The 26,344-nt window shown below is 40.1% G+C and overlaps 2 protein-coding genes across 6 annotated transcripts in view; both read right to left on the minus strand.

The window, feature by feature from the left end:
• Positions 1–13,113, minus strand: part of CCDC138 (coiled-coil domain containing 138) — a 35,723-nt gene extending 22,610 nt beyond the window's left edge. For 2 of the 3 annotated variants that reach the window (XM_075425623.1, XM_075425612.1), the window contains exons 1-9: positions 13,039–13,113; positions 10,902–10,962; positions 10,151–10,274; positions 9,295–9,410; positions 6,622–6,806; positions 5,461–5,619; positions 2,339–2,458; positions 1,324–1,401; positions 1,134–1,244 (exon numbers count right to left, since the gene is read on the minus strand). In XM_075425623.1, the coding sequence (XP_075281738.1) occupies positions 1,134–1,244; positions 1,324–1,401; positions 2,339–2,458; positions 5,461–5,619; positions 6,622–6,806; positions 9,295–9,410; positions 10,151–10,274; positions 10,902–10,962; positions 13,039–13,104 (1,020 nt within the window). In that variant the 5' untranslated portion in view covers positions 13,105–13,113. The remainder of the gene's footprint in view (positions 1–1,133; positions 1,245–1,323; positions 1,402–2,338; positions 2,459–5,460; positions 5,620–6,621; positions 6,807–9,294; positions 9,411–10,150; positions 10,275–10,901; positions 10,963–13,038) is intronic. The other variant, XM_075425633.1, reaches the window with a different exon arrangement.
• Positions 13,114–14,185: 1,072 nt separating this feature from the next.
• LOC104326933 (E3 SUMO-protein ligase RanBP2) overlaps positions 14,186–26,344 on the minus strand; it is a 33,949-nt gene continuing 21,790 nt past the window's right edge. For 2 of the 3 annotated variants that reach the window (XM_075425665.1, XM_075425646.1), the window contains 9 exons: positions 24,359–24,526; positions 23,002–23,094; positions 21,922–22,112; positions 21,176–21,404; positions 20,554–20,652; positions 20,246–20,388; positions 18,154–18,427; positions 17,031–17,365; positions 14,186–14,764 (listed from right to left, as the gene is read on the minus strand). In XM_075425665.1, coding sequence (XP_075281780.1) covers positions 14,459–14,764; positions 17,031–17,365; positions 18,154–18,427; positions 20,246–20,388; positions 20,554–20,652; positions 21,176–21,404; positions 21,922–22,112; positions 23,002–23,094; positions 24,359–24,526 — 1,838 coding nt within the window. In that variant the 3' untranslated portion in view covers positions 14,186–14,458. The remainder of the gene's footprint in view (positions 14,765–17,030; positions 17,366–18,153; positions 18,428–20,245; positions 20,389–20,553; positions 20,653–21,175; positions 21,405–21,921; positions 22,113–23,001; positions 23,095–24,358; positions 24,527–26,344) is intronic. The other variant, XM_075425656.1, reaches the window with a different exon arrangement.

A 26,344-nucleotide genomic window follows, 5' to 3' on the forward strand; every position in this document is an offset into this window, starting at 1 on the left:
AAAGCAAATCTTTAATGTCCTTTGCATGTGGAAATTCTCATTTCAATGCACAAAATCTCCTTTGCTTTATTTCATACAATCCACTGTTATTAAAATATAACTGGACAGCCAGCATTGTTAAAAAAAGAACAAAGACTTCATGAAATTGTCATTCTGTCCCTGTACTACACTGCAATGAAATACTCTACGAAAGACACCCAGAGGTACCTGAAGACAGGTGGCACAAACAGTTCTCTAATGACTTCAAAAGTTTTCTTGTATCTACCTTCAGATAACTGCTTTCCTCTTCGCTCAGAACTATCACTACCGACACTGTTTATATTTCACTTGCAACCAAAGTACACTAAAACCTATGTAAACAGAGAAATACGTTGGCTATATATAGACAGCACAGTTCTCAGGCATCTGATGTACACCTATTAAGTAGGATGGTGCGAATATCTCTTTCCCATTTCACAGTTTAGGCTCTAGCTGGAGAAAATCATTAACAGTTGGGAGAAGTTGGTAGAGTACAACCAGAGGATTGCTACTAAACGAAACAACATGGAGACAGAAAGCATTTCATTAAGTGATGTACGAAGATATTTTAAGGAAAACAAGGTGATCATTTTGGAACTGCGTATAAACACTGCATTTATTTCTTTGCCTCATTTAAAGACTATTTCTCAGAAAAAAACCAGTAGTACAATCAACTCCTGACAAGATAAAAAAATCTTTATCTGATATCTCTGACTGCTTTATATCTTGTGTTATTCATAAGAACAGTGCCGTACTCTAGCAGTAACCAGAATGAGCTTAAGATTTGCTCTGAAACAGTGTAAGCAGGTTATCATTCTAATTGACAGATGAAAGATGACGTGACAGAAAGAGGAAAACACACCACATAAAAATACATGCATACACTATATACATACACAGTACGAAATCCAACTGACTTATTTTTAGCAACAAGCTTAATTCTTTGCTAACTGACTTTTCTCCCGGTATAATCTGTATCTTTTCTTAGTGCAACTAATTGACTCATAGCACAAATAAAATTGGAAGTTACATTTTCTAATTTCTAGTAGACACACAGAGAATGTTCCACTGTTTAATGTCTTTACAATGAATCTTTCATTTTGCCCAATTCTTACCTTAACATTTTTTGATGTTACCATCACTTTTTCCTGCTTGACAGGTTTACTTTGTTGCACCACTTGACATATATTCTTAGACTTCTGCACCATTAAAAATTCATGCTTCCTCTACAACAAAATGTAACAATGAATTATATTTCATTTGTTACCTATAAAGGAAGCAGGTACACGTAAGAACAAACCTTACTTGTAGATTCTCTAAACGAGCTTGTACTTTTCTTGCTTGGCCTTCTAACTTCTTGTTCAGCTCAGTTACATCACTTAACTGAAAGAATCAGAAAATGTTAAAGTATATCTGGATGAAAGCTTTCTTCTCTGCAGAATGAAACAGTTCCTGACCATGCTACAAAACCAGTTCACTCTGTTAGAAAAGATGAGGGAAACTGTAACCTTCATTTAGATATAAGAAACATGCTCTACACATACAACAATCAACAGCGTGATTTTCACTGAAGCCCTCAGTTTGCACAGAAAGGCAAAGGTTTTATATAGAAGAGAAATAAAGAGACAGATGGGTTGCACCAGAACCATCAACATTCTAGGATTTAGGTCTGATCTTCTCTAAAAGAAAGAATAACACTTTGATGTAGATTTTTATTGTACTCAGACTGTAAGAACTGTAATTGATTAACTGAAAAAACAATGGCGAAACAGTTTAGATAGCAATTTGTGTGTCAGCAGTTTAGGTCAGACTTAACAGTCAAGTGAGATGAAATTCTTATTCTCTGAATTACTATGAATCACTGTCTCAGGTTAAGAACTGAGAAAATACTGCCTTAATTAACATTTGTAAAAATAACTGAAAATACTGAGCAAGCACAAAGTTAGAAATACAGGTTCTTTCTATTTAACAGAATCAGCACAGCAATTCAGCACAGGGTGGATTCTATCATGTTGAAGAATGCTTTCTCTCCATCCACTCTCAGTTTGCTTCAGAGGACACGGATTTGCCCTTCCGAGCAATTAGCTGTTGCTAGTGAGTCAGTGGAGTAAGGCCAACTTTTTTTATGCTGTAAAACATCAGAGAGGCTAAATTTCAAGTACTAGAAAAAAGTGTGGAAAGTACTTTCAGTCGTTCATACAATTCTTATCTTACAGAAATAAAAAAATCAGCAGTTTTGTAAACTTCAGCTGTTCAAATATTTTAAACTGTTAATTGTAGCTTGTAAAATTATTGATAACAGGAAAGAAACTAATTTTACCTGTTTTCTTAAAGAGTCATTCATTTCCTTCAAGGTGTCAAATGACGACTTCAGCCTTCTATTTTCTTTAGTTATTTCCCTCAAAGCTTCCGTCAGCTGTTTAACTTCTGCCTCATGTTGCTATAGAAACATCAAATTTTAAAACATGATTTACAAGAGACTATTTGAGAAACAATTCTAAGCTAAGTTCCATTTTAGTGTTAAAATAATAGAAGAAACTTTCAAAGATCAAGTTTGTAATCCTGCATGGCCAAATTTGCATGTTCAACCAGTAGTGAGAAAAACAACATCCACACTGCATATTAAGAAGAATCTATAAAGAAACTGAGAGCAACGGCCACGGCCAATGGCTCTTATTCTTTCCAGATTCTACACAAAAGAGATTATATCAATACGTACATTTCTCAGACAAGGCAAATGTGGGAAAGGTTTGTGAACTAAAACCAATGACAAAGCTTTTATTTACATCTTATTTTTCCATATAATTGCAAAAAAATACGATTCTGTTTTGCAGCAACTTTTGAGGTTTCGACTGGTTTTTCTGGCTTTCCTCACTCTGAATGATGCAGAGCAAGAAATGAATCCTTTATCTCCTAGGCTAGTGCTCTGGTTTTCACCGCAAGTATATGAACTGCTAACTACAACCTGCATATCCACTGCTATTCTTATTCTTCTGAATCTTATTTTAGATTTAATCTTCTCTGGACACCAATGCATCTGGTAGTAGAAGTTTAAAGGAAGCAAGCCCTAAAGAGATCCTTCTCCATTATGAGTCCCCTCCAACTTCACATATTCTATGATTCTAAGATTTTATATTTCTGCTGAGAAGCACAGTAACTTCCATTCCAGCCACACAGAGAAAAAAAACATCTGTAACATCTTTATTCTCAGCTATTGCTCTTTTTCAGTCAACAGGATGAAAACAGCTGTGGGCAAGACATTCTTGTCTAAAGCACCTATCCACACTTGGCTAAGCCGACATGAAATGACAGATCCTCTTTTCATACCAATAATTATATGTTGACAGTGTCTGCATGTTTAAATGCACCTTATCACATCACTTGGAATGTTTCATTTCCACTTTCTATACACACAGTTAAGAGCTTTATTTGAAGTTCAATAGCTGCTCTAGGAAGAATCAGTAGAGAATTATTAACCTGAAAGGTAAGTAGAACCAATCCAGTTGTTAAGTCGTGGGGTTGTAGGTGGTGCCAGGATGTCTAAGCCAGCCACTTCCATAAGCAAATCAGGCAATGTCATCCATATCATAACCAGCTATGTCATTTCACTCCTGCTGGAGTGAAGGCAAACTCCTGTTTGCCTAGTCTATTCTGAAGTGCTCCAATACTGCAAACACTGCAGTCTTACCAATCTACCTGTCCCTATGCTCAACTACCTCTGTTTAGATCTAGTTTTTCCTAATACTTAATCTAATTTTCCCTTATTCCTACTACTTCTTCTCCTATCGCAGACATGAAAAAAAACCTAATTTCTTCCTCTTTTCTGCAGCCTTTTCTGTAGCTGAAGCTTGACACTTTCACCCTCAATTCATCCTGTATGTTGAACCCATGCATCCGCTCACCATTCCCTATTACTGCAGCTGATATTTCTATTCAAGTGCAATACTGTACACTCACACCTTAGGAATAGTATAATGGCTTTTTTCAAATCTACCATATCTTCAATTTGTCAAGATCAATTTTAATCTTAATGTTCTTTTTCAGTATGCTTGAAATTCCCCCTCACCTGCTATTTTCTTCAAATTTAATAAATGTGCTCTTTCTCACCATCCAGCTTCTTACTGAAAATACTGAATAATACTGGGCTGAAAAGACATTCCAGAATCCACTATATACATACCTTTAACTTCACTGCGAACTACTGTCTCACCAGAGCTTTACACCAACTGCATTACATCTGTTATGCTTTCCCAATACAATTATGAAAATGCCACACAAACCTGTCTAAAAAATTTCCAATTAAGTCCAGACATATATATAACTACCACTCCTCTATCAGCAATGACCATTACCTTGCTGTAGTGGAAACAAGACTGATTTGACAACTGATAATTAACACACGCTAGTAGCTCTTTATTGCACTGTTTCCTGCATTCTGCTTCCTCTGGTTTCTTCATAGCTTGTTTCAGGATTTATTTATTTATTTATTTATTGTGAGAACTAACATTAAGTTGATGGCTGTACAACTCTCCTTTTTGAAAACAAAGGCACCACCACAAATTTTCACAGATATCCACTGATTTTTCTCTAACTGGTGTAACGCTACTAAAGCCGAGAAGATTTGAAACATCTAAATTAACGCCTTAACCTATTCCTTCTCTGTTCAAAAGTTGAGGTCCTGCTCCTCTGACACCCTTTACCTTTTTAATGTCGTCTATCCTCCCTCAACAGCTTATGGGAAAGATTTATCTGCGTAATTGAAAGAAATTTAATTTCTCAGCTTATGTTTTTGACAGTAAGTACACATATTTAAGGACTTCTCTTGGTGATCTTCTGGAATATAACCAAAACTTTTCACCAGACCTAAATTCAACAGCAAATACTCACAAGCACAGCACTGTTGAACACACTTTTCCGTTGCTGAAATCATATCATTTCATTTCCACCCACACCTCCAAAGTTAGGTTGATCATTTCTTTCTCTGAACTTTTTGAGTGTTTTTCTGCTAATTCTCTGTACAGTAGTTATTATGTCATAAGACCTCATTGTGTCTTAAAGCCTTCCCAAGGAAATCTGCTTCAACTACAGCTAATGCAAAGATACTCATTTAGGTTACACACAATTACAGATAGACCACAATTTTTCTCTAATACCGGTCATATCGTTTTTGCTGTTTTAGAAATAAGTTACCTTTCTTTTCTAAACTGTAACAATAAAATGTACCTACACATCAGACAACAAAATACAGCATTCTGAAACAGAAGCCATACAAAAACCCTATTGATATTGTTCCGTACTTTTTCTGTAAGCCTTTCATTTGGGGATTTCAAGCACTTTAAAGAAATAAGCATCATATCCAGCAAATACACAATGACTTAAGATAACTACAAACAAGTTAAATGGCATGTAGAGCAATAAACATCATTAAATACATTACTGTACCTCTTTTATAATTCCAAATTTTGTGTGAACTTCTTCCTCCACACCTCTTATTTTAGCCAAAGCTGCTTCATGTCTAAAAAGCAACGCTTCTCGCTCTGTTAGAAAGTGCTCTCGTTTCCGGAGTTGCAGAGCATACTCCTGCTGTGCTGAACTTTCTCTCTGTATCAAGAAACAAATGTTGAAACAGTTTTAAAATCTATGAAATTATCACAATTTATACCCCATTTGAATTTTCTCTCCCAGAGATATGCTTAGCTTTCTGTAAAATATACAGTGTTGGACAACAGCCTAGTAATTAAAAGTATCCTGATGGACATCTATGTTCAGTTTGCCCATACAGTAACCCAAATGACTTCAACGTGTGGCAGGATGGCTCAGCCTCCCAAAATTCAAAATTCAACTCTATACGGTTGCTCAAGTATAAACCTAGACAGTTAAACTCAGGCTTTTGCTTCCAAAAGTTTTGTATCATGATATTAACTGTAAGACAAAACAGAGCCTGATGCAACTGTCTATCCTGAACACTAGGTTACCATATTGTTTCTTCAATTAGTGGGAAGCATCCCTGAAAAAGTGGCGAGGAAAAGAAGAGATACAAACCTATTTTTGCAAAAGACAGAACCTAGGACGTCCTCCTGTTAGTGGCCTAGGCCTCCTAGGGGATGAACTTTTGGGATTCCCCAGCAGCAGAAAAGTCAATATAAGGCAGAACAGAGGTTTTTCGCAGCAGGCCATGAAGGCAAGCACTCTTGAATGCCTAGAGCCAGGAGAATAGTTTCAGATGCTCTCAGGAGAAGCAACGGTTGCAGGCGTTTCCCTCCAGGCCCACAGTGGGTCACAGGACACTCCTCTCAGATGTAGCAGCACTGTGTTCAAACTCACTCAAACCGAATTTTATCTGATCTATCCACTATGCAAGTCAAAGCACCATTACCAAATCAGTGAATTAATTTTGGGGAATGACGACAGAGTTTTAGTATGTAAGTAATTGTGATCAGTGTAAATAATAGTAACAGGTAATATTTTTAGTATATAAGTAATTAAGTTTTAGTATATAGGTAATAGTGATTCAGTACATAAGTAATTTCTGAATTCTCTGTCAAAAGTGAGAATCTTCACAACCTTACTCAACAAAATTTTTAAGGCAATTCCAGTTCCTACCTGGAGCTTCTGATGTATGACAAATAATTCATCATAAATTTGACTGATGTGAGCCGGTATTATGCCTCGAATATTGCACGCTTGAGCATCAGTTCCACTCACAATCTTCCTTACCAAACCATTAGTAATATTTTGGTCACTATTTTCTCGTGTATTTGCAGCCAAATGGGATAGTAAGGTGCTGCCTATGGAAAGGAAAAACCCATTCTACATTAAAAAATCAGTCCCAGGTAAATAATGACATGACTGTTGTTCCAAAAGAGCAAAAACTTATTTTAGGCATTTAGAGTGACAAGCATAGAGCAAGACGTATCAAAATGAGAAAGTAATCTCCTAAAGAATTATGGAGAATTGTGCAAAGCCGTGTTGCATGACTTGTTCGAATCGATCAGCGATCTTTGAAGATTTATTCGTAAAACTATGTCCTCCACTTCAATATAGGAATCCCATAGATACCTGTATTAAATCTATGCTCAGACTGAATCATAGTGTAATCAAAATCTCCTATTATTTTTATAAGGGCTTCAGGCAAGTGGTTCACTGCTGACTAGACCCTGGCCTGACATGTACATTAACAGAACAAGACCTAAGAAACTACTGGACATGACATGAGAAAGTGCTAGACATGACAGATTATAGCATAGGAAGCTGATGAAAGTTGCAGACAGCACAGTGAGGAATGGCTGGATTTCACAGTCAAATGGCCGAAATTCACAGATAATTGAAGTATTGGGATCTTCTAGGGAAAGACATATTGCATGGCCAGCTGCACCTAGCTACCACATCAGGCCAAGATTACCTAGGTGACAGTATCAGAAATACAAGTTTGGGCACAAGTTCAAGGCCAGGCTGGATGGGGCTTTGAACACCCTGGTCTAGTGGAAGGTGTCCCTGCCCATGGCAGGGTGTTTGGAACTAACTGATCTTTAAGGTCGCTTTCAATAATTCTATATTGTGCTGGTTTTGGCTGGGGTAGACTTAATTTTCTTCACAGCAGCTTGTATGATGCTATGTTTTGGATTTGTGACCAAAACAGTGTTAACACAGGGATGTTTTTGCTGTTCCTGAGCAGTGCTTACACAGCATCAAGGCCTTTTCTGTTTCTCATGCTGCCCCGCCAGCGAGCAGGCTGGGGTCCACAAGAAGTTGGGAGGGGACACAGCCAGCACAGGTGACCCTAGCCAACCAGGGGGATATTCCGCACCGTATGATGTTGTGCTCAGCAATAAAAGCTGGGGAAGAAAGAGGAAGGGGGGACTTTCAGAGTTGTGGCATTTGTTTTCTCAAGTAACCATGACACTTGATGGAACCCTGCTTTGCTGGAGACGGCTGAACACCAGCCTGCCAATAAGCAGCAGTGAATGAATTCCTTATTTTGCCTCACTTGCACACGCAGCTTTTGCTACACCTCTTCAAGTGCATTTATCTCAATTCACGACTTTTCTCACTTTTACGCTTTTGATTCTCTCCCTTTGTACTGCAGGTGGGAGAGTGAGCAAGCAGCTGCATGGGGCTAAGCTGCCTGTTGGGGTTAAAACCACAATGGGACAGACGTGGCAACATTCAGACCAATGAGGAAAAAGTCGTTAGAGATAAGCTGTTTATTTGTCAGGCAACTGGGGAAAAGAAAAGAAGGAGCAGGACAAGAAACCAAACTTGCTGTTCTGCCACGGTGTGTCTGCTTCGGGGTGAGGAATGAGAGCATTACTAGTACAGTGCCACATAAATCGTAACAGAAAAGAAAGGGAGAAAAAAAAAAAACAGAAAAAAGTAGCCATATCTGAAACAAACAGGTGTGATATTTACCAGAGTTCTGTATTTATTTTGCCTTTGACCCCAAAATACTCTACACTACGCATTTTTCCTGGTGCAATTAAATTCTTTTTTGTCTTTTCTGAAAGAATGTATTTTCAGAAAGCTGTTCTTATACTCTCCCCACTCGTTTAACACAACTCTTGGTGAGAGTCTATTACAGCTCTATTGATCTGTTCTGCCTCGAATTTGAGATTTGTTTTAGCCACTTTGAAGTTGGTTGGCTGGCTGGCTGTCTCCACGCTTCCAGATACACTTTCAGAAGAATACATCAATGTTTTCCTACACCCAAAACTCTCCACAAGAGACAGAGCTACACTGATTTGCAAACTTGTCCAATTGTGGCAGCATTTTCAAACATTTGCAGTGAATTAACCCCAGCTGGTCCCTGCTACAATCTTCCAGTCAGAATTTCCTGAGTTAACTGAACAACAGATAACACCCTCTCTCCACCCATTGCCAGATTTCAATGCTTCAACTGACAAAAGACATCTGATTTAACAGAGTTGTAGTACTTCTTTATGCAGCTGGCTATCTAAAATAAAACAAAACAAACAAACCAAAACACACCCTGTTTCTTCATTCATATTATAAAATCACCTGGCAACCATGTTCTTAAAAGGTTGATTTTTCTTTTTAAAAATGTATGTTAGTATTACATCAAGTATGTCTGGACCTCCAAAACTAATTCTAAAGGAGTTACTCATATTTACACAAAAGGTTAAATCCTCAAATTAAAATATATTTTAGCTGATTATTGTATTTCAGCACTGAATAGAAACACTTACTAGAAAGTTTTTTAAATTACATGTTATACTTCACACAGAGTTGCAAATATATTTAAAATTCAGTATTTACTACCTGTTTCCACATATATATCTGTATTTTGAACCGCATCAGTTTCAGAGCAATTAATGGTCTTTTCTTCTATTTCTAGACCACTCGAATCACAAAAAGAATCTTGCGCATCATCAAAACTAAATAAATACAAAAAAGCAATAATTTGAAATTACTCAGTCCCTTTCTAACATACTACATATAAAGCATTGAGAAAAGTTTGTATAAAAATGTAAACAGTGCTCAATCTAAGATTTTTATATCTCACTGATAATAAACAGCAGAGTTAAATCATTTGGATGGAAGGCATTATTACTCACAAGATTTTAACCACAACAATTATTAACGTTGCTGATTTAAAAGTAGTAACAGTAATGAGAATTCTCATGCTGTAAGCACATGTATGCAGCAGGTAAAACCAACACTCTCCTCTCACAATCAATCACCAAATTCCAGGAAAGCTAAAAATACAAACCACCTTTTTTCATTATTCATGTTTGGTGTAAAGTAGCCCTGAAAAGAGATTTCTTGTCTTTTGGAATCAAGTTATCTCTCAATAAACTTAAATCTCTTCATTAGTCTGAGCTATTTGCTTTCCTCTTAGTTTAGTTTACATCACCAGTTCAGTTTATATCATCCCTGTGTCCCATTAGCAATTCCAACATATACAGATTAGAAAGTGAGCGAGACAATATTCCTCATCAAAATCAGCATTCACATTATTTCATACATCAACCACAAACAGTTCTTAATGAGAAAACAAGAATCTTAAAACGACTTCTGGATCTGTGCAATCTGAACATATTGTTTACTTACGGCTCATCTGGATTATGAGAGAGAATAAATGATAAAGAAGAGCTGAAAAGAAAACACCTCCTACCGATCCCAGTCTTTAAAACTTCGTAGGAAATCACTAGAAGATCTTCCGCTTTCAGTAAATTCTGACTCTAAAGAACATTTGGATAAAGAAATAGTTGTATTTTCCAGTGAACTGTCCATGTCACCTGGAATACATAAAATAATTTTATTATGCATTTGAGAAACTGACATTAAGAAATCAACAAAGGCATATTAGAAATGCTTGCTATCGTGCATGTTTAAGAACTAAAAAAAACAGACACAGTCTGACAAATGAAGAATTGTAATGGCTTAAACTATAGCAAGAATTACTGTTTTCAGACTAGATTTGTTTTTCTGAAGTTTTACAGCTTACCTCCTTATATTATTTTTTCTGTAATTGAAGTTTGGTAAATACATTGTTCTACCTTGCTGTCCACATGCACCAGCAACATGTTTCTCAAGAAGCCCAAAGACATTCTAAATATTAAATGTACACATATCTTTAATTTAAAGCCAAATGTACACATTATGAGGTGGACTGCTACCAACTACTGCAAGCAGGACTTAAACACAAACAGGTTGGGAATCATTGTTCTAAAGCATCCTTTGTGCTCTTCATGTGAATGTTAACATTCCCAGGCTGGCTGCCAGATACCACAAACCCCTGATCAAGATGTCTACCTATTTAAAATGAGAAAATACAAACCTATTGAAAACAAATTTAGGAATGATACAATTTGAGTATAGATTTTCCCTGAAAAAGACATGAAAGCACCATTATTTGGTATTACCTTTGTATACTATGGAGCTTCCATTCTTATATTTGGTGTGTAATAGTCCTGAAAGGCAAACCTACAAGAAAGCACGCCACCACTGTCATATAGTCAGAATTTTCAGAGAAAGTGTATGCTGCAGCTTACTTGTTTAACAGTTACAAGGCCTTGTGACAGAACTTACTACAAACTTTGAAAAGGGAAGCGGTTTCTTTTAATTTATAAATGTCAATGGCCCTCATATTAACATAAAGAGGCAAACATATTCCCCACAGTCTAATAATTCATGGTGTTATATGTTAAAATATTTTAAAGACTACAAGACACTAAGAAGACAGGGATGTAAAATAAGGGCATAAAAGTAGGATGAGGTAATCACAGAAACAGCCCCATCTGTCTTTACCTCTAGGCTTTTTATGCCAGTTTCCTGCTCTGCTGTTTCCTACTAACTTCTAACTACATGCTAAGAAAAACAAATGTTAGATGTATTAGGCTACAAGCTAAATCAATTAAAGAAAAGACCAGACTCAAAGCAGCTCTCACAGATCTTAGCTGTGTTTCACTGCGTCTCTATGCTCTAAACGGAGTGATCGACTGCTGTATTTTCTTGTACTTAAATACTGATTTTTAATGAAATAAGAAGCACAAACAAATCTAGCATTTCCTTCCTTGCAAGCATTACACTTTAAAGTCTCAGTAACAGTTTTTTAAAGATAGTTTTTGAAAATTATTTTTCTTTAAAGAACAGTTCTGTAATTCAAAGCAGAATATCCCTCAAGAAAAACCGCACATAGAGCACCACAAAATGCCACCTGAGTTGAAAATCCTTCTGCAGGAACTAAGGGCAGACACCTCCAGATTTTAGCTGCTACAGAACTCAAATCTGTACCTCATATTTGGGACGGTTCCTGATCCTAAAATGGCAGGTCACATCTCCTTGGAAAAAAAGGCTGGTTTCTGCACTCATTTGATGATTCCCAGGACCGACTAGATCTTCCAATCCCACTATGTGTCTAGCCCAAATCCAGCTTTCAATCTCTCCCAATCTTTGGCTGCACACAGGTATTTTTACAACACATTACTTCCCTTGCAGCGTAAGTTTGAACATTTAAGGTTTGTTATCCCCTGGGCACACTGGAAGCATTTAACCCATGAAATACAGATGCTAGAAAGCAACTGCAAAAACTTGTCTCAGTGAAAGACAAACAGGCTTGAGATAAAATAAAGTCTAGCTACCCAGTGAGTACTCCTTCTACAAAGCGTCAAAGACTTTTGAAACACCAGCATGTGAGTGTCTGTGGAGGGTTCTTTGCTCCTGGATTTTTAGGCAGATCAGTTTCCTAACCAACTGTGCAGACCCATAAATGCTTACGGTCAGTGCAAGTAACGGAAACAGAGGAAGCACAATCCAGTTCCTTTGTTCATATCGGTGCAAAGAACTTGGCATTCTCTGGTGTAAAATAGCACTGCTTTACCTCGGCAAGGGAATGACACCCATCATAATTTACTGTCTGGTCACTGTGGCAGTCTCTTACGAACTACGGGTTTGATTCTCTGGTTTAGATCTGAAACAATTTCCTGCTCCCTAAAAACAGAGCTAATCACTAGGCTCTACAAAAAATCACAAACACTCCCAACGCACTGTAAATAAGGCTAGCAACTGCTGCAGCAAAGAAGGTACGAAAGAAATGAGTTCTCCTATTGTAGGTATTTCATACATGGCGAGTATGCTACTCCTAAGAGGATTCACATATTCTCTTGCCCAGCTGTCCGGCACCAGCAGGGTTTAGGCAAAGACTAAGCGCCAAGCCACTCGGACTGTACGCTGGGAAGGCGTGCGACTCGGAACCGCAAATTCCCGGGAAATTCCAAGTTCAGACTCTTGGCACTTGCACCGTAACGCAGAGCAGGGGGGCAGGGGCAGGACTGGGAAGAGCGCACTTCACACATCAGGCTCCCAAAGCCTGTTTAACCCCCGGCTTTGGCTCCCACACCGCACGCGAACGTAACGCCGCAGAGCCTACAACAAGCCCCAAGGGACCCCGGCACAGGACCCCCCCCCCCCCCGGCTCCCCCAGCACCGCAGGGACTGCGCGAGGAGGAACGGCTTTCCTTCTCCTCCCCGCCCGCCTCCCCCCCGGCCCTGCCGTCTCACCCCCGCCGGCCCCCGCCGCTGCAGGCGCTCGACGGAGCGGCCGCGGCCCGGCCTGGGACCCGCCATGGCGCACCGCCCCGCCGCTCGCGCTCGAACCAACCGCCACGGCCCGCAGGCGGCGGGGCGCAGGCGCGGGAGGCGGCGCGCACGCGCCCAGGCTCCCACCGCCCCTGGCGCAGGCGCGTTGGTTCCCCCGCGCCGGCGGGGAACGGCCCCGGCCGGGCCTGGAGGTAGGAGGGGGCGGCCTCCAGCTCACGGTGGCGCCGGGCTCCCTCTCCTCCGGCCGCAGCCTCTGAGGGCCTGCCGGAGCCGTTCCGGGACACTGTTCCACAGCCTGATGCGCTCCTAGGAGTTTTAGGGAAGAAGTACTCCCGCCGTCCTTAAACAAACTTACGAACAAAAAAAAACCAAGCCAAAAACTCCACGCTGGATGTACAGCTTCCATGTCTCTAACTTACAGATCATGACGGCAGGGGGGTTGGAACTAGATGATCTTTAAGGTCCCTTCCAACCCAACCCACTCTGATTCGATGTCGAACTGGTTACCTTGAAAAAACAACTGTGACAGTGCCAGTACTGAGCTGCAGACTAGAAGTTTAGAAAAACCCCACATTTGGTCATGCCTACGCTCTACTGAGACGTAACATTTTGAAAGCTAAAGCGACCCCGCCACACGCAAGCTCCAGTAACGCGGCTGGGCGGCGCGGTCAGAGCAGCCTGCCGTTGCTGTAAGACACAGCCACCACGTGCCCTGAGAAGACGGCAGCAGCAGCGGGTCACACCGCAGCATTTCAGGTAACATCCCGCTGTCACACAGATGGTTTTCACTACACTGAGTACTGTAGACACATTCTACATAAAAAAAAAATTGGTACGCTAGCCAAACACGGAAGAACTATTCTCTAGCTTTCAAGGACTGACGTGCAAGCCAGCGACTTCAGCCAGCGGAGACCGGGGTCTCCCAGCCGGCTGCCGCAGCTTGCCTTCTGCACGCCCCAACAGCAGCTTCCAAAGGCCTTCAGCTTACTGACCAGCAACCGGCACCTACAATTCGCCTATTCAAAACAGACATTTATGAGAGCAGGAATAGACTGTGCAAGCTTTTTTTTTTTTTTTCCCTCAAACAAACCAGAGTGAAGACAAGACATTTATTTTAACAAGACTAAGATTTAATTTTTAAAATTTGACATTTAATACAAATATGTCAGGATAACACAAATACACCTGAAATATGCCAGTGTCTGAGCTTTATTTAACATGCAAAAAAATCAATTAGAACACATAAAAAACCCAACTATAAGCTGTAATTTTACATTTATACATCAGAAGTGTCCATTTTAAGAAGCTGAAATAATTAGTCAATAACACCTAAATAACTGATTTAGTCTGCTAGAACATCTGTGTACTCAAAGCAATAACTCTATATTTGCCCACAGTCTGTAATGACAACTCTTCCATTTACTAGCCCTTTAGGAGAACCAAAGGATTCGATCTTTTTCACGACATCCATGCCGTCTTTCACAAACCCAAATACCACATGCTTGAAGTCCAAGTGTTCTGCTTTTTTAAGTGTTATGAAGAACTGAGAATTATTCGTATCCCTGCCCTTATTTGCCATTGACAACAACCCAGGACCAGTGTGTTTCACTTCAAAATTCTCATCTTCAAATGCTGTTCCATAAATTGACCGTCCACCTGTTCCATCATGGTTAGTTATATCACCTCCCTTAAAAAAAAAAAAAAAAGGGCACAGCATTAACTTGCAAGTCCCAAAACATAAATGAACAGCACAATCACATTCCCTTTCCACAGTAAAGACTGCTTTGGAAAAACTCATTCTTAGTTTTCACAAGCACTGTATTTACTGAGATATAAGGCTTCAGCAGCTTTGTTCACGGCAATGGTAGCAACAGTGGAAAGCTTCCCTTTTTTATTCTGAACATGGCATTTTATCTTCCTGCTCCACAAGGTGACCCCTCCTCTAGGCCTGTCCTTCCCACTGCCTGCTTCCTGCATCCCTTGGCCCTGACATCTGGGACCTGCGTTATCCCACTGAAGGCCTGTCCTTGCTTAGTCCCTGCAGGCACAGAACTCATCACCCAAAAAAGGTTAACGTACCAATGATCAGTAATGTCTTGCTTCTGTGCAACCAGCAGCTTTTGCCACATTACTGCTTGTTTATGACAGCAGCTACTGCTAGCGAGCAGTGTCTTTTGTCTTTCTGCAAGGCACCAAGCTTCTGGCTCCTGACCATTTGACTATACACATAAAGGTGACAGTATAGGTCATCATATCTTGAAGGAAAGCTTTAATTCTCATTGAAAAGCTTCTCACTGTACCTGGAGAAAGTTTAGGCAAAGCAGAGCCAACTTAGAATATACTAATTTCGAGTGATGATAGCTCACTTTTGGTGCAATTAACTGTTTGAAGAAAGTCTGCTCCTTATAGTATGTTGTCCTGGTTGCAGCTGGGACAGAGTAAGTGCTCTTTCTGGTAGCTGGAGCAATGCAGTGTTTTGGATTTCGGATAAAAATAACGCTGATAACAAACTGATGTTTTTAGTTGTTGCCAGGCAGCCAAGGACTTTTCAGCTTCTCATGCTGGCCTGGCCTGCCAGGTGCACAGGAAGCCAGGAGGAGACACAGCAGGCATAGCTGACCCAAACTGGCAAAGGGGATATTCCATGCCATGATGGCATGCTCAGTGTATCAGCTGCGGGAGTTGGTGGGGGGCTGTGATCGCTGCTCAGGGACAGGTTGGTATCATTCATTGGGTGGTGAGCAATTGACTGTGCATCACTTGTTTTGTATATTATTAATACTGCTATTATGATAATCTATTTGCTTTCCTCAAACTGTCTTTATCTCAACCCATTTTCCACATTCTCTTCCCCATCCCACTGCTGGTGTGAGCAAGCAGCTGTGTGGTGCTTAGCTGCCAGCTGGGGTTAAACCATGACAGATATGAAACACCCTGCAACAAGCTTAAACCTTAACTGAGCAACACTGCCTTCCTCATCAGAAAGGCACAAAGTTTTAAAGGGCATACTTCAGACAGGTGACACCTAATCAAGAGCCAGGATTTTTTTTTTTAATAGCCATGACAAGCCATTCATATATTACTGTCTACTCCTCAGTTTGTAGATCATGCCTTGTCCTCACAGATGTGGTGACATACAGGAGCGTTAGTAGAGTGTGTAAAGAAGTTGGTTCGTCCTGTCTGTAACAAGTCACTAAAACTCCTTGAATTAGTGATGAGAATTTTAGAGAAGGAAAAGTCTGAGCTATGATGAATCTCCTAAGCTTTCAGCATTTATGAAGAACTTGCTAGTGCTACTGAATGCACACGGAGATTTAAAACCAACATTGTCTACATGGGGGTTCAGATGCACCGCAGGCTGATACTCTTGGTGAAAAATTTGAGAATTTTAAGGAACAGGCTATTGCACGACAGTGAGATCTAGAAGACTTCTTTTAGATGGACACTCAAGCATCTAAAATACTTGGAACATCATTTTAAAAGTGCACATTATCTGAAATACAAAGTGTACTTTAAAAATGTAAGAGAAGCCTGGAAAGTAAGTGTTCTTAGCAGATGATCATACAGAAGCTCTTCTCTGCAGACAGAGAAGACTGAATGGTAGTTTTGGGAACCTCTACTTTCCTTGGTGTTCCTGCTCCACAACAGGCCCCTTATCCACTGTGAGAGGAGATCTCTATCTCCATTTGTTCTTCCACGCCAACACGGCAGCACTAGGTAACACTACAGCATCAGGCAGCTGGCAGACACAGGTAAAAAGCATTTGGCTTAGGGCAGCATGTGCTGCTCACACCATTTCTCATGTCCTTGTAGGGAAAGGGCAGTGAGAATATCTTGCACACTGGACTTATGCTCCCAGCAAGAACATGCTATCCTGTGTAAGTGATTTTTTGAAGTGGCATTGCTAGTCAAGATACATCTCATTCTCTCGGTGAAGAGTCTGTTACACTTACCTGACACACAAAGTCAGTGACTATTCTGTGAAAACTCGAGTTCTTGAATCCAAATCCTTTCTCTCCTGTGCACAAGGCCCTGAAATTTTCAGCAGTTCGAGGGACGATATTTGAAAAAAGCTCCATGGTTATGTGTCCTAAAGGTTCATCGTCAGCAGAAACTTCAAAATACACAACAGGGTTGGTGTCCTTTGACAGTCCTGCTGCCAGAGATAAGTGTCCCTTCTGTAGTTCTGACAAGCTTCGCTGGCACTCTTCAAACCTCCTCTTGAAAGAATTAGCCATTTCCTGGCTTTTAAATCTGACTGCAAGTTGTTCTACTTTTACTTCACCATCTGAAAATAAATCAGCGAACAGGTTTCTTTAGCTGTATTTGGATAGTCAGAAACGAATAGCTTTTGTCTTATATAATCTCCAAGGAAAAAAACAAGCCATAGAAACTACAGACCACCTAGAAAAAGCAAAAACCACCCCCCAAAAAAACCCAAAACATAATGTGGCAACGTTCGCTTGTAGCCCAGAAGGCCAGCTGTACCCTGGGCTGCATCAAAAGCAGCGTGGCCAGCAGGGCAAGGGAGAGGATTCTGCCCCTCTGCTCTGCTCTGGTCAGATCCTACCTGGAGTCCTGCATCCAGCTCTGGAGCCTCAGCACAGGAGAGACATGGACCTGTTGAAGCAGGTCCAGAGGAGGGCCACAAAAATGATCAGAGGGCTGGAGCACCTCTCCTGTGAGGAAAGGCTGAGAGAGTTGGAGCTGTTCAGCCTGGAGAAGAGAAGGCTGTGGCCTTTCAATACCTGAAGAGGGCTACAGGAAAGAGGGACTTTTTACAAGGGCATGGAGTGACAGGACAGGGGTAATGGCTTCAAGCTGAAAAAGCAGAGATTTAGATTAGATATAAGAAAGCAATTCTTTACTATGAGGGTGGTGAGGCACTGGCACAGGCTGCCTAGAGAAGCTGTGGAGGCCCCATCCCTAGAAACATTCAACGTCAGGTTGGATGGGGCTCTGAGCAACCTGGTCTTGTAGAAGGGGTCCCTGCCCATGGCAGAGGTGTTGGAACTAGATGATCTTTAAAAGGTCCCTTTCAACCCAAACCACTCTACAACTCTATGAAAAACTCACCAGCATAATCTGTGGCTGTCCAAATTAAAGCATTGTTTGACGTATCAGAGGGCACTAAGTTCATTTCTTTGGTGATGACATGGTTTGCACAGACTTTAAGAACTTGGTCCCTTCTCATTAGGACTCTATAGTATTTCTTCTGTGTGTGGAAGAGGATCTTTATCTCTCCAACGCCACGCTCCTTCCACTGAGTAGCATCTCTGTCCCATCTGTAAAGTTTTGCCCTCTCTTTGAAGAGAATTTCTTCATCTTCCTCTCCAGATTTTACCTCCACCTAAAAAACAGCACAGTAGAGTACCTGTGATTTCTCAGACAGCTGCTGTCACCAACAATATTAAATAGCATTACATACACTTATGATGATTCTAACATATTACAATGGAAAATTATTCAATATGTTCTTTTCTCGAACACCGCATTCATCACACAACAAAATGAGTAAAGCATCAAGCCTTTTCAGAATTTGAGCCCAACAAATTCCACTGTTTGTGATTAATTATAGCACCGCAATACTACTTCACCATGCTGCATATAGTTTTTGGCAAGTGTTTGTTGACTTTTGCTTTGGGGACGTTTTGTTTGGTTGGTTTTTGGTGGGTTGTTTGTGTGGTTCTTCTGTTGTTTTTGTGGTTGTTTTTTTTTTTTCCTTTAAAAAAAACACTGTCAAGTGCTCTGGCAAGTTTCCCAGGAATGATGTGCACACCAAGAAGTGACCATACAGCACTATTACCATTCCAGGTGTTACCTTTTGTAAAAGAACTTCATATTTGCATTTGAACAAAATAAACACCAAGTATAAAAAAAACTGAGGCCTGACAGCCATATCTCCTCCCCACTTTATGTTTGCATATTACTGGCCTCTAACCTCCTCCATTAAACACATCTTCTGAAGATAAGGAACACTTGAGAGAACTGGAGAAATACATGACAAACAACTATTTGTGGACAGACAAATGAGACTGAAGAAGACGGGCAGCAAGTAAGTGAAGAAAGGAAACCATATAAGTCATAATATGACACACAGATGAGCAAAGGCATACCAAATCCTGAAGGTGAAGGCATGTTGCAAACTACATCAGATTTGCTGTTCAAATTAAAGGATGCTGCATACTGTTTATTTGTGTTCTATTTGTCTCGCTTAATTATACTAATCTATAATTACATTATATTATTTATAGGAAAGCCAGACAATATGACTATAGCATCAGAAAAGTTTAAAATGGTTATTAGGCATGCTATGGCGAAATACCAAATCAAGACATGAACTGTGTGAAGCCTCACTCGGTAAGTTACAAGGCTACCTCCAAAGCTGAAGGTTCTCCTACTTTTTAAAAAACAATTTCTTTGTGAGGTGAGGTTAATTGTACTACATCTTTATTGACTGCTTAGTGATTATCTTGCCTAGCCTAAAGTAAAAATATTAAGCTGGCATGGTAGATGCAGTTCTGCATCAACACTCAGTCAAGGTATAATGAAATAAACACTGAAGATTTTAACTGATGCACTAGAGACTTCCCCAATCCTAAGCGCTGTACTAGGTTTTAAAACAGCAGGTGTTTCTGCATAGGACAGTCCTGGGTTCGGCAAGGACAGGGTTAATTTTCACCAGAAGCCAGGAGGGAACACAGCCGGGAGGGCTGACCCAACCTGGCCAAACAGGGTATGGTATGGAATACCATGTGCCGTCATGCTGGGTTCCGGGTGGGGGGGAGCTGGGCAGTGGGGGGGAGCTGGGCAGCAGGAAGTAGCAGCAGGCAGTGAGAGTTGCTCTCTGCATTCTGCTGTTTTGTTTTGTGTATTCTCCTTATCTGTACTGTTGTTGTTCCTGTTCCCTTTGTTTGCTGTTCTGTTCAACTGCCCTTATCCCGACCCAACAGTTTCTGCCTGTTTCTTTCCATTCTCCTCTGCACCCCGGCGGGGGGAGGGGCGGCCGCGTGGCGCTTTTGTTGCCGGCTACAGCTCAACTATAACAAGGCAGTGCAAGAAATACAGACCAAAGCACACAACAGAGACAGAAAAGTGAGATAAGCAAAGCATTTTTCAAAAACTTGCTGTGTAGATAGTTGGTTTTATTTTCCAGAAGTCACCTTACCTCTGGTAAGGACACAATTGGCTCAAAGTGGATATCATCGCTATGTACCACCTCCTCATCACTACCACCTTCATCCTCATCTGCTTTACGGGCTGTCTCTCCAAACACAGCTGCTCCTGTATTCGCCCATTTGAAGTTTTTATCTAAAATGAAGAGTTACATTTTAAACTTTGTGTAGTTTTTTCTTCTTGACAAAAACTTGAAAAACACTGTTGTTAACTGATCAATCAGGAGAAATCTGGTGCACAACTGGTATACTGTATGAAGAAAAAGTCCATGAGTGTGTCTCAGAGTCTAGGTGAACTCACCTTTTGAGCCAAAAGCAAAGTCTCCAGAATTTTTGGAAGCCAGGTCCGCAAATGACAAGCCTGCAGTATTGCCGAAACCAAACGAGATGATTCTGTTTTCTATCAAGAGGAGAAAGTCAAAGGTTTTTCTCTGCCTTTCTTAAAGAAAATCTATTTAATGTTATGTAGTCACAAGAATAAACTTGAAGTAGTCTCTACAGTATTTTTACCTTCCAATAAATTTAAAGTTTGTCTGACACCTGTCATAATGACAATCATTTATTACGGTTTAAAAAAAAAAGAGCTCAAGACTGTGCGAGATAGTTTCAGTACGCTACTTCTGTGCAGATCCACAGAGCTCTAATAAATATTCACGTGGTTTTTAACAGTAAACTAATGAGAGAAATTACATCATATATAAATTATGCAACAGACTAGCATTGCTCTGTAAAAGTGCCATTTGAACACACCAGAACTTGATGTATGTAGTTTTAATTCCCAGTCACATTTTTACTAGATTGGTACTCATGCTTCCATTTCACTATTGGCACTACTTCTGTCCAAGGCAGTGGCTACATTAAACTGATCTACAGAAGAGCATACTTACGTTCCTACAAAAAAACAGAACATACCCTAACCTTACCTTGTGCTGACTCCGAACAGTCCGAATCACTTTTTTTAGCTGACAAGTCTACAGGCTTGTCATCAGCTCCTGATAAAGTCTGCGACACACGCACAGTTTCCGTGGTGGAATCTGGTTCTTCACTGTTGGTAGCTGACTGGACAAATACTGTCACCTCACCAGTTGATGGAGTAGCTACTTCTTCCTTACTGGTATAGACTAAGCCAGTTGAGCTTGTAACCTCGTTCTCCTGAGATTAATGAAAAAGTAGATTAACAAGCAAATAAGCTAGAAGAGCCTAGTATTCAAACCACCTCCTCAGGAGACTAAAAACAATCATTTCAGAAAAAAAGAACACCAAGAAAAATTGCTCTTTTAAGTTTTCCGAAGTTTTTCATTACACTTAACACATAAGGACATTAACTTGACAAGAGACTGAACTATCTTTGTAGTAATAAGCTTTCAAAAAAACACTATTACTTTCCAAAATCAGTTAGTCCTTACATATACACACATTAGGAGCTATTTTACCAGCTAAAGCAGTTTATACTTTATGAGAAGAGCTGTACCTTCTTTCTCTTCCCAGGGAACTTCAGATCTAAGCTTCTGGTTCAGTGTTGGCAAAAACTCGAGGCACAGTCACAAAATAGTCAAATAGTTTTCCCCCACTGGATGTTTTAGTTCTCACAAGGTGAAAACTACATAAAGTCTCACACATATATGAAGTAATTGTACAGGACAAAGTCTAGTCAAGATTTAGCTCTTACTTTTGTTTCTTGAATGTTAACTTCTGTCTGAGAGTCTTCTGGGCTGTCATCCTCAGTATCACTGCCGACACCGCAAACAGATGTAGAAGGAGCCTGCAGAGTGTCTGCTTTAGCCTTCTCCTCAGCAGTTGGTTGCTTTTCCCAAGTAGTAGCACATTCTCTTTCATTTTCACTTTTGCCTGTGATGCCTACTGCAAAGAATAAAAATTAGTGGAAAACAGCTGCGAAGGCAGCTAAAGACTCAAGTAATTTTTGGCAGCTACATTGTAAAATAACCTCATGATAGCCAGAGCAACCTGAAAACACACTTGAGGAGTTTTTCAAATTGCATTATTGTTTACACAGTGGAAGTGAAGACTAACTTAACTTCACTCCACTCAGGGTGGTCAGAGCTGGAAATTCATGCTTGGTTTTCTATTGCTATCAGGGAATTTCCATGCAATGATGAAAAGTATAATCTTGCAGCTACTACTACTACTACTATCTTCCTTCAACATTTGCTCTTATTTCAGATGGCTCAATATATACCACCTCATTTTAGAGCACGTCCCCAAAAAAACCCCAAACTTCACTTTTATAGAAGCACCTACCCAGATTTTCAGTTACACAACACTGAAGTCTGAGGCGCAGCCAAAGCAGACAAACATAAGCAGCAAATTCAAGCTTCTATGACTGCATTTTTAGTATCAAGACCAAATTATCTTGTTTTTCAATTGAACAATATTAACTCATATGCTTAACTTCAACTGACTGTCTGCAGAAGCAGACGTAGATAACTTTTGTCTTGTACACTATCAAGCCAAGCTGAATTCTTCATAGTCAGCAGAAGGGGCTCAAGGTAGGAAGACACTTCAATATTCTTGTTTAGAGGCGTCCCGAAACGGACATTTCCTATTCCTGGTACCACTTTACTGCTAACTAACAGTTCAACATACTGAGCTTAAAGCTGTATTCGGAGATGCATCTTTTCTGCTCCCAGAATCAGTGCTTCTAAAAAACTATCTCAGGAAACGCAGAACTAATCTTGGTGCCCATGTGTCCTTCATATTTAGAGCTTAAAACTTGTGCTGTAAGACATACCTTTTACAGGATCTTGCAATTTCTTTTTATCTTCTGAATCGCTGGGATACAATCTTCCGTTAAGTTTCTCAACAGCCGTTTCATAGTCTTCATCTTCAATACAGGAAACAAGTGTAAGTTCTCAGGCATCCTCTAAGTACAGGGGAGTCTGCTAAGCTCTTCCAACTCACAAGCCTAGCAAGCATGTATCATTTTTGCTTATGTTTTAAGAATTCCACAGGTCAGCAAGTAAGCTTTCACTTCCTATTTTGCATGCATGTGCTCCAGTGTGCTACTAACACTTCCTCAGCCTAGGTTGTCACAGATGCATGGCACAGGTTTTGTTTTCAGAAAACACGTTTCTTATTGACTGATTTGATGAAGACGACCACTAAACAGAACTGGGAAGGAAGACTGAAGATCTTTTATATAAAAACTAGCAAGCTCATATATGGGTGGGAGAGGGCTTGTGTTCTCCAGTTTTCTGTTGGATATAGTGCTTCAGAACTTGCATTTCACACATTTGCTGCTGAATAAAGAGTAATTTAGTTGCATGCACTAAGATTTGATATCATATATGTCTAGTTTTAGTATTAGGAATTTGCTTTAGAAGAACAATAAGCCATTAATCCAGCATTCTGGGAACCTGAGCATGTCCCTTTTTGATAAAGGCTGCCTCGTAGTTGTCTCTAAGAAGAGTTACAGAAGTAAGCCTCTTGCTCAGTTGAGACTAGGCTCAAATATCTGATTGTTTAGTCTTACCTAACCATTGGTAATATGAGTGTCAACACCTTCAAGACACCAATACAAATTCCTTTTAGTCCTTCCTGGGCCTCCATTGTACTATTTTGTCTCAAAGACCTGAGTGTACAGCTTCGGCCATAAGGAAGATGACAAGATTATTTCCCATCGGTCCAAACAAAAATATTTGAGTGTCTGATGGTTCTGACAGTATTCAGGTTGGTGCCGTGACCACTACCCTACGGAACCCGTTCCAGCAGCCGACCACCCTCTCTGTGAAGAGCCTTTTCCTAATGTCTAATCTAAACTTCCCTCGACAGCTTCATTCCATTTCCTCGGGTCCTCTGCTGACCCCCTTAGGGAAGCTGTAGCCTGCAATGAAGTCACCCCTCACTCAGCCTTCTCTTGTCCAAGCTGAACAAACCAAGTGACCTCAACCACTCCTCCCAAGTCTCCCTCAAGGCCCTTCACCATCTTGGTCACCCTCCTCTGGACACACTCTGATAGTTTGATGTCCTTCTTGTATTGAGGCACCCAAAACCGCACACACTGCCTAAGGTGGGCCCACACCAGTGCAGTCTATTACACGCTTCCTCCACAAAAAATTAACACAAAGATCAACTGTGGCACTCCTTACCATCATCCTCGTCACTCACATATCCAGGCTTATTCTTGTAACAGAAGAATGTTGAAGGTAGCTTGAGAAAGCCAGCTAGAGCTCTCTGTTCAGGGGTAGGCGTTAACTCGTAAACTATTACAACCTCATCAGATGGACGATCATCTTCTGACACTGTTGTCTTCTCAGCTTTTCACAGAAATTGAACAAACCATTAAAACTGAGTAATTTCAGAATAGGGAATAACATTAACCCCACACTGCCATTATTACAGAAATGAATTAATTCTAAGTGAGTTAGAAATATGTGCGGAGCCTTCATATTTTCTGTTCATCCACAGGAAACAAAAATCAAAGTTACACGATGCTAGGACAGAGCATCCTGTTAAAACTGAAGAAACTATAGCCTGCATGCCCAGCTACATCCTGTTGTATTGCCTTTGTAATTCAAGTATCAGAACAGAAACAAGCCTGCATCTTTACATTGTTACAAGGATTGTTTAAGTAAGTCCTCATGCCAAACAAAATGCAACTACGGAGAAGAGGGATATGGGTGTTATCTAGAGGTAGAGGCAAACTTCAGCCCTGAAAAAAAAAGTGAAGCTGTCTACAGCAACATGCTCTATTGCATTACTTAAAAGTGCTTTAAGTTCTAGAAAATATTAAACAGCAACTGAATAGAACTTATTTCAGATTAGCTAATCAAAACTCTGATTTCCCATAGGTAATCTCATTTTACCATAATAGCTATGGCTGAAACTTTTACTCTTACAAAAGCAAAATAATTTTTAGTTTCATCTTGTTGTTCATATCATGACAGCAGGATATGGATGTTTTCCTGTATTTTCTCAGAATATTATGCAAAAACACATTAACCCTAGCTGATTTAACAGTTAGGACTACATCTAGTACCGTACTATCAAGATATGTCGGTATCCTGCATATTAGCACGTGTTTTATTCACTCAGATTAGTTAAGCAAGTGTCACAACTGAACAGAGTAAGTTTGCACCAAGTTTACCACAGACATTTAAGCGTGGAGTATTTAGTCTTACAGCCATTAAAGGTTACAGCACAAACCAGCTTTCCTTAGGATGAGAGAATTTTCAAGAACATATCTTCAACAACAACAAACATTTCTTCCAAAGTCAGTCAGGTAGATGGTAAGAGCGTGAGCTTCCTTTAACCCGAGCAGTATAAAGCTAGCTAAAAGACCCTGGCAACAGAGGATCTAGTCCTTCATATTCGATAGACAGCATTCTCAAAGAATTATTATGCAGTCTCTCTCAGTAGCCTTTATACAAAGTAGCTGAATAAGAGAAAGACACTAAAAAGTCACTTCCGATTAATCCATCGGTAACGTCCTCCATGAAGCTGATCTATCAATCAATCTATCAAACGCTGGCTGAAGATTCTAGCGTTCCAAACATCCACTCAAAGTGAGAAAAGAGTTCAACAACAAGGATTAAGATTACAACATGTACTTGCCCTCAGAATATTAAGACTGAGCAAGATGTCCACTTGTTCAGTTATGTCAGTTTCTACTCAACCTCCCCACAAGAAAGTTAACTTTTCTTATTCAAAAATGCTGCAAACAGCTTAAATGTATCTTCACAGGCAGCCTTGAAAACAGAGCCATGCATACAGACAAAATATTCTTAAAAGACTGTTGGTTTTGTGATAATAGCGTTTTCTAGTCAGGGCAAAAAACCCACACAAAACATTGTTAGTATACGGGAGGAACAAAATAAGGAACAATACCATGCACAACAGTTCTTTTCACTGGTGTATTACATTTGTCCTTTTGTTTCGACTGACATTAAGACCAGGTAGGCCTAAATATCTAGCTAGTCACAATATTGATATTTTTTTTCTCCTGCATACATCAGTGAATATCTTCTGGATATGAAAAAAGCACCAGAGGTTAAACATTAATGCATGTAACCCACACAGTAACCTGCAATTGACATAACTCTGACTCTGACTTGCAAAGCACTTATAAAAAGCTC

The sequence above is a fragment of the Opisthocomus hoazin genome, chromosome 1, assembly GCF_030867145.1.
Source record: "Opisthocomus hoazin isolate bOpiHoa1 chromosome 1, bOpiHoa1.hap1, whole genome shotgun sequence".
Taxonomy (NCBI): domain Eukaryota; kingdom Metazoa; phylum Chordata; class Aves; order Opisthocomiformes; family Opisthocomidae; genus Opisthocomus; species Opisthocomus hoazin.